Genomic DNA, 12,364 nt, shown 5'->3' on the forward strand with positions numbered 1-12,364 from the left:
GGGCCAGAGCCTGAATTTGCAGGTGAACATGGGAGACAGGAAGCTGCAAGGTCCAGCAGAACTGGGGTGAGACAAGGTGTCTTGCTGGGCAGCAAGAGCTGTTTGAGTACAAATAAGGACCCCATCATGCAGTGCATCCAGGGGAAGTATTTTCATTCTGGGCAGGTGGCCAGCTGGGGACCAGAGCCCAACTGCTCATCCCTGCTGAGCAAACACCAGCCCTGTGTTATCGCGGACGGGGCTTTGCCATGTGAATCATTAGGCTTTAACATGTACGATTATTTTCATTCTTTTTCCCTCTCTCTTATTTTTAAACCCTTAAAGGTGCCCTTTGATTATGCTTTCTCAGCTTCTCACTCAGCCCGCAAGGCTGGGGCCCTGTTAATTATAAACAGAAGCTGAGATTTTCACATCACCAGATTGGGGATGCCGGGGCAGCGGGGTGGGCAAGGGAAGGCAGAAGCAGCAGCCAGGGCTTTTCTGTCTCCTCTGTGCTATCCTTCCACATGTCACCCTGGTTTCTCCCAACTTTGCAGGCAGTGACACCCCAGTCATAGCCTCTTGCTCCTGGCATGTGGCGTCTCCCCTCCAAATCCCGGCCCAAACGAACAGCCCCCGTGCTGAGGTGGGCAGGGTGACCGGCAATGTGAGGGTGGTTTCCTCACTCTGTGCCTTGAATGTTGGAGGGGGCATCTGTCCCCCCTGAAATATGTCAGGACTTGACGCTGGCTGCTCAGAGAGCTGCTCGTGTGCTGCCACGTGTGGGTGATGGCTGAGCAGCTGAGGCACTTTGGCTGCTCTGCTTCCCTGCCTGCAACCAAAGCCGGGCTGGGGGAAGCAGGCACTGGGATGGAGCGGCTGCCTGAAGCAGGCAAGCAACTTGCTCACCTCCCCAGAAATATCTGCAGATGCAATTAAAATTGAGGTGACCTGGGGACCAAAGGAGCCTGCAAGGCTCAGGAGTAAACCCTCTTGTCCCCCTGCTGCCCTGCAGCCGTGGGTCCTGCTGCTGCGCTCTATGGGATGATCTGGGGAGTGGGGACAAGCTGCCCAGGAGGGCATAGCAGGATCCAGGGTCCAGCAGCAAACTCTATGGATTATTTAGATGCAAATCATGGGCTAAACGCTCCGTGACTTGGTACCTCTCGCATATAGCAGGGAAAGCAGCCCTCTGGTTCTCGGCTGAGAAGCAGAGGTGGAAGCACTCTTTGAAGAGCATCTTTCTAAACACTGCTTGTGGAAACATGCTGTTTGTAGCATTAAATATGGCTGTGCCAGCAAAACACGTTGCTGAAATAGCTGGTGTGCTAGGTAGCCTGCCTGTTGCACCATCAACAGGGTCTCATCCCCTGTTGTTGTCTGTGGCTCCCGACCACCTCCAGCCAAGGTGGGGCTGGGCTGGCCCTTTCTCCCTCCACCAAGGTCTGTACAGCCAAGGGGATGATTTTCCATAAGTGTGATGGGAAACTGGGCTCATTCCTCACCATTTCACACCAGCACAGGCTGCTGTGGATGGTCTTGTGCCAGTCATCCTGCTGCCCTCCCCGAGGCTTTCCTGGTGTAAATCAGGAGGATGTGGGAGCATCCTTCCTATGATTCAAAGCACACGGCATATTCTTGAGGGACTAGGTAGAGCACTGTCTCTTCCAGCAAACCATCCTGGGTGCTAACAGCTTCCCACCAGCACTGACCAGCCTCTTGCCACCACCATGGCAGTCACCCCCAAATCCCTTCCCCAAGAGAGGCTTCCTGTGCTGACTTTCCTTTCAAAACCCTCTCTCCTCACCCAGCACTGCAGCTCAAGGCAGCAGACCTGGATGATCATTATGGGGACAGATATTAAGGATGGAGCCATCTTGGGTCACCCCTTTCCTTAGGCTGTGGTCCCCAGACCAGCTAGAAACCATTTCAGCCTGCTCCGATGCCTTCCTTGTGGAGCTTGTTCTGAGATTCAAGGCTGAACATGGAATGTTTCCTTGTGGCCTCCTCATGTTTTATTGCAGAGCAATAAAAATAGTCAGAATTGGGTATTTTCAGCACTTGCCTGGTGCAAGCTGGTGCAGATCCAATGAAGGTCCCCTCCTGGTGTGCAGAGTCCCTTAAAGCAGCCAAGTTTCCAGCCTCGCTAAATGAGCTCTTATTTACACCTATCTCTTATTTACACCATGAGTGCTGGCAACTCTGAGGCAGCTCCTGCTTGGGGACAGGTGCTGACGCACATGAGCATCCTTCCCAACAGACTTGAAGCTCTAGGTCAGGCAGGAACAGGGAAGCCACAGCGGGCAGGAGAGCCTGCGTGGGGGCTATACAGAGTTACACAGCAAGCTTATACCTGAGTGGCAGGTTCCCTGCATCATTGCTACCTGGGCTAATTTATTTGCTTTTATCTATCACGAGTTATACAAGATAAGTACATGCAGAAATTGCTATAGCTCCATATAGTCCCAAGTCCACACAGCCGGGTGGGGGCTGCTGCTCTGCAGGGTCAGGGGCAATGCTTATCAGGGTGCACCTCTGCCTGCTCACACCAGCATCCTCCTGGGATGCTGGGAAGAGCAAAGCTCTTTGGAAATGAGTAACCCCCTCGACCTTACTACTGAAGCTGGAAATAACTTTCTAATCACTTTTCCTTGATCCAGAAGAATGAAGGTTTGATGAGAAGCATCTGACTACTTATTTTTTATTTTTGTTTTTTTTTAGGGTTTTGCATCACGAAAGTTGGAAAACTTCCAGCTTGTTAATTTTTCTTTTTCTCCTCCCTCTTCTATAAAAAGAGTGCCAATGCAAATATTTTGGCAAACTTTCCCAAGACCACAACATCCTTTGCCATGTATTCCTGATCTTATTGCAAGCCCTCTGTGTCCCTGTTGCCTGCAGCAGAACACCCCAATGCCCCTCCATTGATGGCCGAGGCATAGCCCAGGCTGTGATGTGTCAGGCGCTGCAACTTAAAAATAGCTTGTTGCAACTTCTAGAGGTACCCTTGAGATGGCAATGGGATTGCTTCTGCGGTGGGTGTCCTCATCCAAAACGGCTCAAGAGAGCCCAAGACAGAATGGTGTGAGGTTTGGATGAGGATGCTTAAATGCTCGGGTGAGGTGCAGAAGCCTTTCTCTACTACCTTTGGAGCTAGTGGCAACAGCAGCGACGTCCTGCAGAGTTATGCTGGGGTCCTGCCTGCTTCCATTCTGACGGCATCTTCAGAGCCACACACTCCACCACTAATCAGGCTGAGTTCGATAATTAAGACGCTAGCTAATTATCAGGGACATTAACATTGATTTCTGCCCTTTCATGCAGCAGGAGTGGATCTAGACACATAAACCGGGAAGCATGTGCTGGGGAGAGCTGTGGTGGTATTTGCTGGGTGCTGTGGGGAAGAAAGGGACTCCAGACAGGTTCTGGCATTACATCCTCTAAATGCCAAGCTGAAGACTGGAGCAAAAGCAGCATCTGATGTCTGTGCCAAGTGGAGCGGTACTTATTGACGGCAGAGCTGTGGGACATGCCCAGCCATAGGGGCTGGTCCCTGAGGCACAGCAGGAGCAAAGGTGCATCCATGTGGGAGCTGAGAGCCATGGGGATGGGTCTCGAGCTCCATGGGGATGCCTTTTGGTGGGAATGTCAAACTTGAGGACTGAGTCACCTTCTCATTAAACCTGGGAAAGCTTTATCAAATTAAGGCCACTTAAAAAGAGTCTGGGCAGAGGCTAAGTGCAGTTTAGATTCTGAAGTGGATTGACTCAGCTCAGTCGTGCCTATATGTATTCACACAGGCACGCCGGCACCTCCTGCTCTGCCGCTTGCACCCCCAGGACAGACAATCCCAAAGGATGCTCAGCCCAGTGCTCTGAAGCCACCAACCTTACTTGGGGCTACAGAGGACCTGCTCCCTTGCACCCAGGCCTGCCCATGCCGCTGCCTCCTCCTCTGTCCCCCAGCTCTGTTGTGGTTTTCAAGGATCTGCAGCCGCCGGGCTCGCATCCGCACGCTCCTAAGGAAGCGCCAGGGCCTCATTGATCTGCCGAGGTAATTAAGAGAGCGAGCCAGGCACCGCCGGAGCGACAGCAGCACAGTAATCGCTGGCAAAGTGGGCACGGCAGGGTGCTGTCAGCAGCCTGGCACCCAGCCTGCGGAGACGCGGCTCCAGGCAGCGAGCTTGGGGACAGCCACCTCGGAGCCTTCCATCCCTGCCCGAGCAGGGATTGACGATCAGTATGGTGGCTGTGAACCAATTCTCGCTAGGCTTCTGCTAACCACCCTCTGTAGCCCATTCTGTTGCTATTGCTAAATGACTTTAAATCACTGCCTTTCCCCAGCTCATGAGGCTGGTTTAAAAACCTGCAAGACTTGACAACTTGGGTTCCTTTTATTAGCTTTTCTTCACATCCTTAAGAGCAAGGGACTTGAAGATGAGAGTAAAGGAAAATAGTAGAAAATCCCAGGACTCTGGGAGCTAAGGATTTGCATAAGACATCAAATGAGATGAAGCCTGGGCTGCCATCAGGGGAGATGGCAGCTCCATGCATCGTGTCACACCAGCACCATGTGTTCTGCCCTCTGGCTTTGCTCACCCGAGATTTTCGCACCCATGGGCAAAAAGCTTCTTAAAAGAGCAATGTGCAAAATACAAGTCCTCCCAGCACGGTGATGGCAGCAGTAGCTCTGGCTTCCCCTGCCTTGTGCTGAGCTCTCAGCCTGAAGCATCCCTGCAGATGGGTCTCAGGGGCTGGGCAAGAGCATCCCTGCACATGAGAGCTGTGGAAGAGTATTCCTGCAGCCCCCTCCCCAGAGAAGATGGCTCCTTATCTCGTGATGGATCCTGCAAGCCAAGTATCAGCCTCCCACAGGAGCTGGACAAAGGCAGTGCAAAGTGACCACCGCTCTCTTCCAACCCTCACTTGCTTTCACACAGGTGGCAAACGTCACGGGTGGGCAGTGATGTGCAGCAGTTGCTCAGCATTATCAGTCCAGGGTAAATAAGGTGGTGGGTGGCTGGTGCTGGGCAGAGAGGGAGAAGAGACCTGGGTTGTCAGAGTGGGGCCACTCCCCTCCCCAGCCCCTCGCTGCTCCCCAGGCCTCGAAACTGTCCCTGAATGCACCAAAGCCAGCTCTGCCTGGGAGAAGTGCAGGGACCTCCTCGGGGCTGGTAGGGACCCTCCTGGCTGCTGACAGAGGGGGGACACTGACATCTGCCGGCAGGTGCCTCCCCGACCCGCAGCAGCGCCTCTGCTCACCCTGCCTGGCCCCGGACCGCAGCAGGGGCAGCTCTGGTACCCGCCACCCTGCTCCAGGGCGGGCTCGGAGGGCGGCGACACAGGGGTCCCGCTACGAAGGGGCAGGACAGGGTGGACATCACTGTGCTCAGACCTGATGCTTCCCAGCCCGGTGCTTTGAAGGTCCAGAGTTTTGTTTCCTACTGAAACAAATTGATGCGTAGAGAACGGAACAGCCAGGGACCCCGCTCTCCTGGAGCTGCCGGCCCCGGCACCGCTCTGGGAACCGCAGGCAGTGCTCAAAGCGAGCAAACACCTTCTGAAAGGTGCCTGCTCCCGCCTCGCTCTCCTGCGAGAGAGCCCAGCGTTGCGGCGCTGGGGCCGTAACGCTCCTGCACGGCGCTGGCTCGGTGCGTGCCCCGCAAGGGAGATGCGGACAGCACTTGAGGGGGCACCGCAGCCGGTCCCGCGGCTCCGGGAAGCCTCACACCGGCATCACCCTCGGAGCAGGGTACGCTGCACGAGCGGTAGGAGGTTTCCAGCAGCCCGGGCACCTTGTTTACCGGTCGCAGCCGCCGGGACCTGCTGGGACCCGCACCGCGGTGGCTCCCGCCCAGGAGGAGCTCGTTGCCTTTCTCTACACCTCTCTGCGAAGCGACCCCGAAGCACGGAGGCAACTTGACCAAGGTCACCGAGCGAGCCGGCGGCGGCAGAGCGGCGTCTCCACAGTTGCGCACGGCGGTACCCGGGATCTCCGCCGTCCGCCGTCGCGGCTCTCCCGCTCTGCTCCTTCTCTTTCCCGTTCCCGCAAGCCATCGCACCCCCCGGCGGGGTCCCCGTGCCAGCTCTCCCCCTTCCGCGGCGCTGCAGACTTACCCCAGGCTCCGGCTCAGCACCGGCGGGGCACCGGCCGCCGCTCCATCCCGTGCCGCCCAGCCGCGCTGCGCCTCAGCAGTGCCGGGCCCTGCCCCGCCGCCCGGCCCCGCAGCGCCCCATCGCCGGAGAAGCGGGCGGCCCCCGGCGGCCCCGACAGCATCCCGCGGCCGCGCTCCCGGCCCCGCACCGGGCCCCGCCGCGCTCCGCGGGCGCCGCCGCCGCCACCAGATAATATATGCAGGGCCGGCAGCCAATAAAAGGCGCCGCCGGCCTTCCCGCGCCATTCCATTGGCGGTGCTGTGCTCGGCGAGGGGCGGGGCAGGGAGGCGCGGTGGGGGACACGCGTGGCGCGGTCCCGGCCCGCCCCACCGCGGGGTCTCCCGTCCCCGCCGGCCCCTCCTGCCCTCCTCCCCTGCCCCGGAGCGGCGCGGCCCGGCAGAGGGGCCGCGTGGGCCTCCCCGCGGGGCCCGGGAGGGGTTGCAGGCTCGAGGCCCCGGCAGAGCGCTGGCGTCGTCTGGGCTTTAAAGGAGTTGTGGTTGTGCCAAATTGCCCCATCGATACCGGTAACTGATGCACGAGGTTCGGGATGTGGATGTCGTGCATCGGAGCAGTCAGCAGGAGGACGGGGTTGGTGGCGCCGGACTCACCGTTCTCTGCTGGTTTTAAAGGTTTTATTTATCTGTATGCATTATTCGCGCCTTCTGCCTAGCCCCTTGTTCGCTCCTCTTTGTGCAGCGTTAGGTGCTACAGGGGTATTGCTCTTGGAGATGCTCCTGTTTCCAAAAGTCACCCAGGATCTTCTTGGCGACACCTTCTGAGTGTCTGCACCTTTATTTTTCAGGGAAAAAGAATCCTCCTTTTAATGAGTTTGTATTCCCCGGTGAGAGAAGAGCAAGGAAAGGGCCTGGTGGAGACCCTCAAAGGGATTTCCCTGTACCCCTCTTAGGGCCATGCCCTGTCCCACAAAGCACTGCTGCTCATCTTTCCTGTTTATTCTAATTGGTTCTGCTGGCAGCTGCAGCCAGTTGGTGCTGGAGGGGGACTGCGCTGCTGAAACTCCCTGCTACATCCTTACTGGTTTATGTTTAGGTTGGTGCTTGGCTCTTTTTGTTAAAGAGGCTGGTACCGGAAAAGGGTAATTTCTGGTGAGAATAGTTTTTCCTTCCCAAAATGCTGTCGGGAAACTGAGAGGGTTATTACAAACCAGAAATGGGTCTGGGGAAAAGCATCTCTTCTTGATGTGTTTGGGGTGCAGGCTCCCCTCATGATGCCCATACTAGGGCACGTTAAGCTTCTCACTGTCATGAATGAGGGAGGAGACATTTGGGAAATTCCCTGCGGCTTCTGCAAGGTGAGGAGGAAGCTCTGAAAAAGAAAACATATTGCAAGATTTTTTTTGAAGTGAGGTCTGTCTGCTGTGCGTGGTTTCCTTTGGACGCACCAGACGGGATGGAGCCATGTCCTGCACAAGGGGCTGGTGGGGTGGGAGCTCCACTTCTAGGGCAGCGCTGCCTCTACAGCCCTCTGCTCCAGGGGTGTCAGACGGCAGGGGCCAGCCTCCAAGGGCAAAAACCAAACTGGCATGGTCGTGTGTGCCTGTTGGGCTGGGACTGGGCTTTTCATCTGACATTGGGAGAGGAGAACATTTAACACCAACATTTTGGCTGCAGAACAGTAGGTGTCTGCAGGAAGGTTTGGTGGTTGGGCAAGCTGTTGGCGCTGCTCTGAGCTCACTGAAAGAGAGTGAACATAAAAAGCATCCAGTGCAAAAAGAACCAGCAGCTTTGGGGTTGGCCCTTACCCTCAAACTTATTTATTTATTTATTTTCCCCTCAAAAATACACAGGCTTGGGGGCTTTGGAAGTCCATGACTTCTCCTGGGATTTTGGAGGTTGGTGACTTCTCCTGGGGCTTTTGGGTCTGTGACTTCTCGTGGGATTTTGGACGTTCATGACTTCGGGGGTCTGTGGTTTCTCCTGGGTGGGTACTTGTAAGCTACTTTCAGTGCAGAAGGTGGCAAAGGTAGCCGGGTTGGGCCAGGCAGCACCGGCACCTCTCCGCCACCGCATCGCTCCGCAGCCCGCACGGTTTTCCATGGGTGGGCCAACAGATTGGAGAAGCGGAGGAAGGGGGAGGCGCGGGGCCGGGAAACCGAGCCGTGCCGAGCCGTGCCGTGCCGAGCCGTGCCGAGCCGCACGGGGAGGCGCTGGGCCCCGCGTCCCCGCCCCTCGCCGCCGCCGCCGCCGCCGCCGCCGCCCGCCCGGCGCTGTGAGCGCGGCGCGGGGCTCCAAGATGGCTTTGGCCGGGCTGTGCTCCCTGCTCGCCGGCTGCTGCCTGGCTGCGGGCAGCGGCCCTGCCGAGGCAGCGGCGGAGGCGGCGGCCAAAGAGCTGGAGTGCAAGCTGAAGAGCATCACGGTGTCGGCGCTGCCCTTCCTGCGGGAGAACGACCTCAGCATCATGCACGGCCCCTCGGCCGCCGAGCCCAAGCTGCTCTTCTCCGTACGCAACGACTTCCCCGGCGAGATGGTGGTGGTGGATGACCTGGAGAACACGGAGCTGCCTTACTTCGTGCTGGGTGAGCCTGCGGGCAGCGCCGGTGCGCGGCGGGTCACCTCCCCTCCCGGCGGCGGGCCCCGATCATCCCCGGCTGCGGGGCTCCTCCCTGCGGCACCGGCGTGCGGGTCCCCTGCGGCTTCTCAGCCCCGGTGCCGGTTCACCCTGCTGCAGCATCTCGGCCCTGGCCCTGGCCGTGGCACCTGCTGCCCTGCTGCGGTATCGCGGCCCCGGTGCCTGTTCACCCTGCTGCAGCATCTGGACACTGGCTGGATGCCATGGAGATGCTGCAGGCCTCGGGTGCTCGGTGCATCCCCGGGTTGTCATCTGCAGGGCTTGTTCCCAGCTGAGTGCATGGCCACTGGTGGCTTGTGCTGGTAGGAGGCCTACAGTCTGCTTCTGGCTTGCCTGCCTGGAGGTAAGGGTTTCTGCTTTGTCTGCCCCTGAGCAGAGTCACTTTTCCTTCAGCCTGGTGGAAAAATACTCCAGTCCCCAGCGTTTCCCATCCTACCTGTGTATACTGACTCCAGCGTTCCTGCTCCCAGGTTATAGGCTTTGGCCTGCTCATATGGTCCAGGTGGTTCCCACCTCCTCTAGCCAGGCCTCTGCATTTCACCCATTGCCTGAGGCTCATCTGCCCAAATCTGATGGGCTTTTTCAGTTCTCTTCCACAAAAAAACCCAACAATTTGCTCCATTGTTTATGATGGGATATGAGCAAGGCCTCTGCCGCTTGTGAGCGGGGACCCTCCCTGCCACCTGGAACAAGTCACTGAGATTTTTAATTGTGACATTGGTACAGAGTACCAGTTCCCTACCACTGCCTGCATGCAACCCCCTGCCCTGGGCAGATGCTACTGTTGCTTTCCTAGCAGCCCCTCAGTGGCTGTGAACGCCTCCCACAAGCCTTGTCCATTTGCTGCTGCTCTTGCAGCACCTTGGGTGCCCTTTGCAGTTTTTAAAATACCACCCTCGTCTGAATGTTGGCACAAAAATGAGGCACTAGTGTGTTGCTTTGAGTGGCATTGCTGCTCTGTGCCACCCTTGTGTGCAAGCAGAGTATGCAGTGGCCCAAACCTGGTGGGTTGGGTCTTCTCCCTAGCGCTTTGTCACCTTCATTCATCTGTGTGCAAAAAAGCCCCCGATCCTGGGTGCTTTGTGGGCTTGGGGCAGTGCTCACTGCTGCATGGGCATCCCCCTTTTCCCATGGGAATATACAGAGGCGGGGGGGCGGTTTTGATGCTATAGGTGGGGGGGTATGTGGGAATACCCTGGGCTGGTTTGCGTGAGGCCGGGAGCTGTGTGTGGAGGGGGCAGTAGGCTGTGTGGCCCCCTTGTCCCCTGGTCCAAGCCCCGTGCTGCGGGATGCTGCGGCGGAGGCCGGAGAGCGTTGCTGTGGCAACAGGGCGGCAGCGCTGCAGATGCAGGGGGACTCGCAGGCATGGCCGCCAGCCTCACGCCACATTGATGCCCCAAAGGCTTTGTGAGTGCGTATACTCCTGGGCCCCTTGGGCCTTCTCCCATCCCTGGTAGGCCCTGGGATGCTGCCAGTGAGGAGCATCTGGGCAGGAATGTGTGGCTGTGGTCTGGTGGGGGTCCTTGTGCATAGGCTCTGGCTGGTACTGCAGGGGTTTTCCCCAGGATTTTTCAAATCCATGAGGTGTAATATGCTGGGCAGTGCAAGAAAAGACCCCACAGCCCCCATTGCACCCAGGACTTAAAATGATGATGCTGAGCAGATGGCTGCTTTTGCCTCCATCTCTAACCACCACCAGGCAAGCACAAGGATGGCTGGTCCTGTGCCAGTGCACCCTGATGTTCCTGTGGTGGCCAGGGTCTCCCGGGTGTTGCCACCCGGGACATCAGTCCCCCAAATCCTGCGAGTGCATGGGGCTGTGTTGGCCCTAGCACTGAAGGGTTTGGCCTGTGGAGGTGGTCCTAGTAAAATTTTCCCCACCTGGGATGCTGGGGCTTGGAGCTGGGCTGGCAAGCGGAGGCACCTTGCGGGCCCCCTGTTTGCCAGGGTTTTTGCTTGGTGACTCCCAGGAAATACCTCCCTCCCTTCTGTGAGAGAAGGGCTTGCTTGGGAGCTGACCTGGCAACTTCGCCATGTGTGGGCATTATTATTATTACTGTTGTTGTTGTTGTTTTCATCCTTTGCCATGTGTGGGTGTTGTTGTTATTATTACTATCCTGGGCATTGCTTTTACCGGGAAGAAGCCCTGGACTGCATAGAAGTCTTGCAAGCATGCTATACTCAGTGGGGACATGGCCATATCAGGTTGAACTGATGTCAGTGGCTGTTTATGTTTCCACAGGCCCTCGTGCATGGGTTGGAAGGCGTGTTTGAGCATTCTTCCAAGAACCTGGGTTCACACGGTGCTGATTGCACTACATCTGTCAATACCCAGATCCATTAATTGTGCCCACCCTGTTGAGTCTGAATGTGTGATAGTGTGTCAGCGTGGTGGATAATGTGCACACCTGTGCCTGTGCCTCTGACCCTGGAGTTGGGCAGCTGCTCCTCCTCTCGGTGGCTTTTGGTCCCAGGGCCTGTGTACAGCAAAAGGAGCTCCTGAGTGGAGGGGAGCTGCCCCACTGGTTGGCAGGAGCTTGGACTAGACCCCAGGGTGGTGCCTCCAGGCCAGGGAAGGCCTGGGTTTAGGCTGGGAGCACCATGAAGGGCAGGTAGCGATGCACAGGTGCTCCTGGCAGTGGCACCTTGACTCTGCCATGTGGGCTCTTGAGCAACTCCTTTGAGGTCACTCTGTGCCTCACTTTCCCCCAAAGAGTGTGGGAGCATATGGGCAGGTGGCTGTGGCACTGTGGTGGTGGAAGGGGCAAGGGGAGCAGCCAGGAAAGGGTCAGGATTGGGGAGTGCAGGGGTGGTTGGGTGTCATCCCCTTTTGGCCTGGCTGTCTCCTCAGAACTCCCCTAAATAATTCAGGTGGTTTCAAGCTTGGCCAGCATTCACAGAGACTGGTGTCTATGATTTCCCCTGCCTTGGTGGTACCCCCTGCCATGGTGGTCAAGCTGGACATCCTTCCAGTGTCCAAGTTTTTCCCCCAGCTAGAGATGCGCTGGGGTCTTTGGAGAGCCACGTATGATGCTTGCTAAAAATAAAGTCCCAGGGGTGTGTGTTGACCTGGGCACCCCAAAACTGGCTGTCACTTCTGACTCTGATGAATTGCTCCAGTAACATAACCAGCTTAATGGTGAGTGTGGAGGTTGCGGGCATCCCCTTGCTGCTGGTAGGTGGTGTGTCAGGGACTCTGATGAACCCCTCCATGCCAAGCTCTGCTGGGGTTTGCCTGTGCCAGTGGGGATGATGGGGACCTGGGCGGTCTCCTGCCTGAGGGTCTGCAGGGGGTGGTGGGAATGTCACGTGGGGGACTGGCACCCATTGCCGACATGCATTTGCTTCTGCTCAAGCTGTGGCGTGGTGGAGGGCTCAGGGGGATGCACTTGCCTTGATCTGCTGCCCACAGCTTTAGCTTTGTATTTCCCTTTACCCAAGAGAGTGAGGCATTGCTTGCTTCTCACTTCCCGTGCACCATTCTGCTGCCAGAGGCAGGTGTGTTTGGTGCATTGGTGCTCAGCCCAACCAAACATGCAGACCCTGCAGCTGATCCCATGTTCCTCCAAAAGCAGAGGGATTTGTGGGATCATTACCCCTGGTGTGGGAGGAGGGAAGGCACTTGGGCAAGGCTTTCATCTGCT

General features: G+C 57.3%; 1 protein-coding gene across 21 annotated transcripts in view; it reads left to right on the forward strand.

Annotated features, from left to right (window-relative positions):
* The window catches only part of ASTN1 (astrotactin 1), a 221,150-nt gene that overhangs the window by 129,913 nt on the left and 78,873 nt on the right, over positions 1-12,364 (forward strand). For 7 of the 21 annotated variants that reach the window (XM_065674121.1, XM_065674122.1, XM_065674116.1 and 4 more), the window contains exon 1: positions 8,379-8,667. The exons of the other annotated variants lie outside the window; for them this stretch is intronic. In XM_065674121.1, coding sequence (XP_065530193.1) covers positions 8,385-8,667 — 283 coding nt within the window. In that variant the 5' untranslated portion in view covers positions 8,379-8,384. Of the gene's footprint in view, positions 1-8,378; positions 8,668-12,364 lie in introns of those variants that run through there. 21 annotated transcript variants of the gene reach the window in all.

The sequence above is a fragment of the Lathamus discolor genome, chromosome 3, assembly GCF_037157495.1.
Source record: "Lathamus discolor isolate bLatDis1 chromosome 3, bLatDis1.hap1, whole genome shotgun sequence".
Classification (NCBI taxonomy): Eukaryota; Metazoa; Chordata; class Aves; order Psittaciformes; family Psittacidae; genus Lathamus; species Lathamus discolor.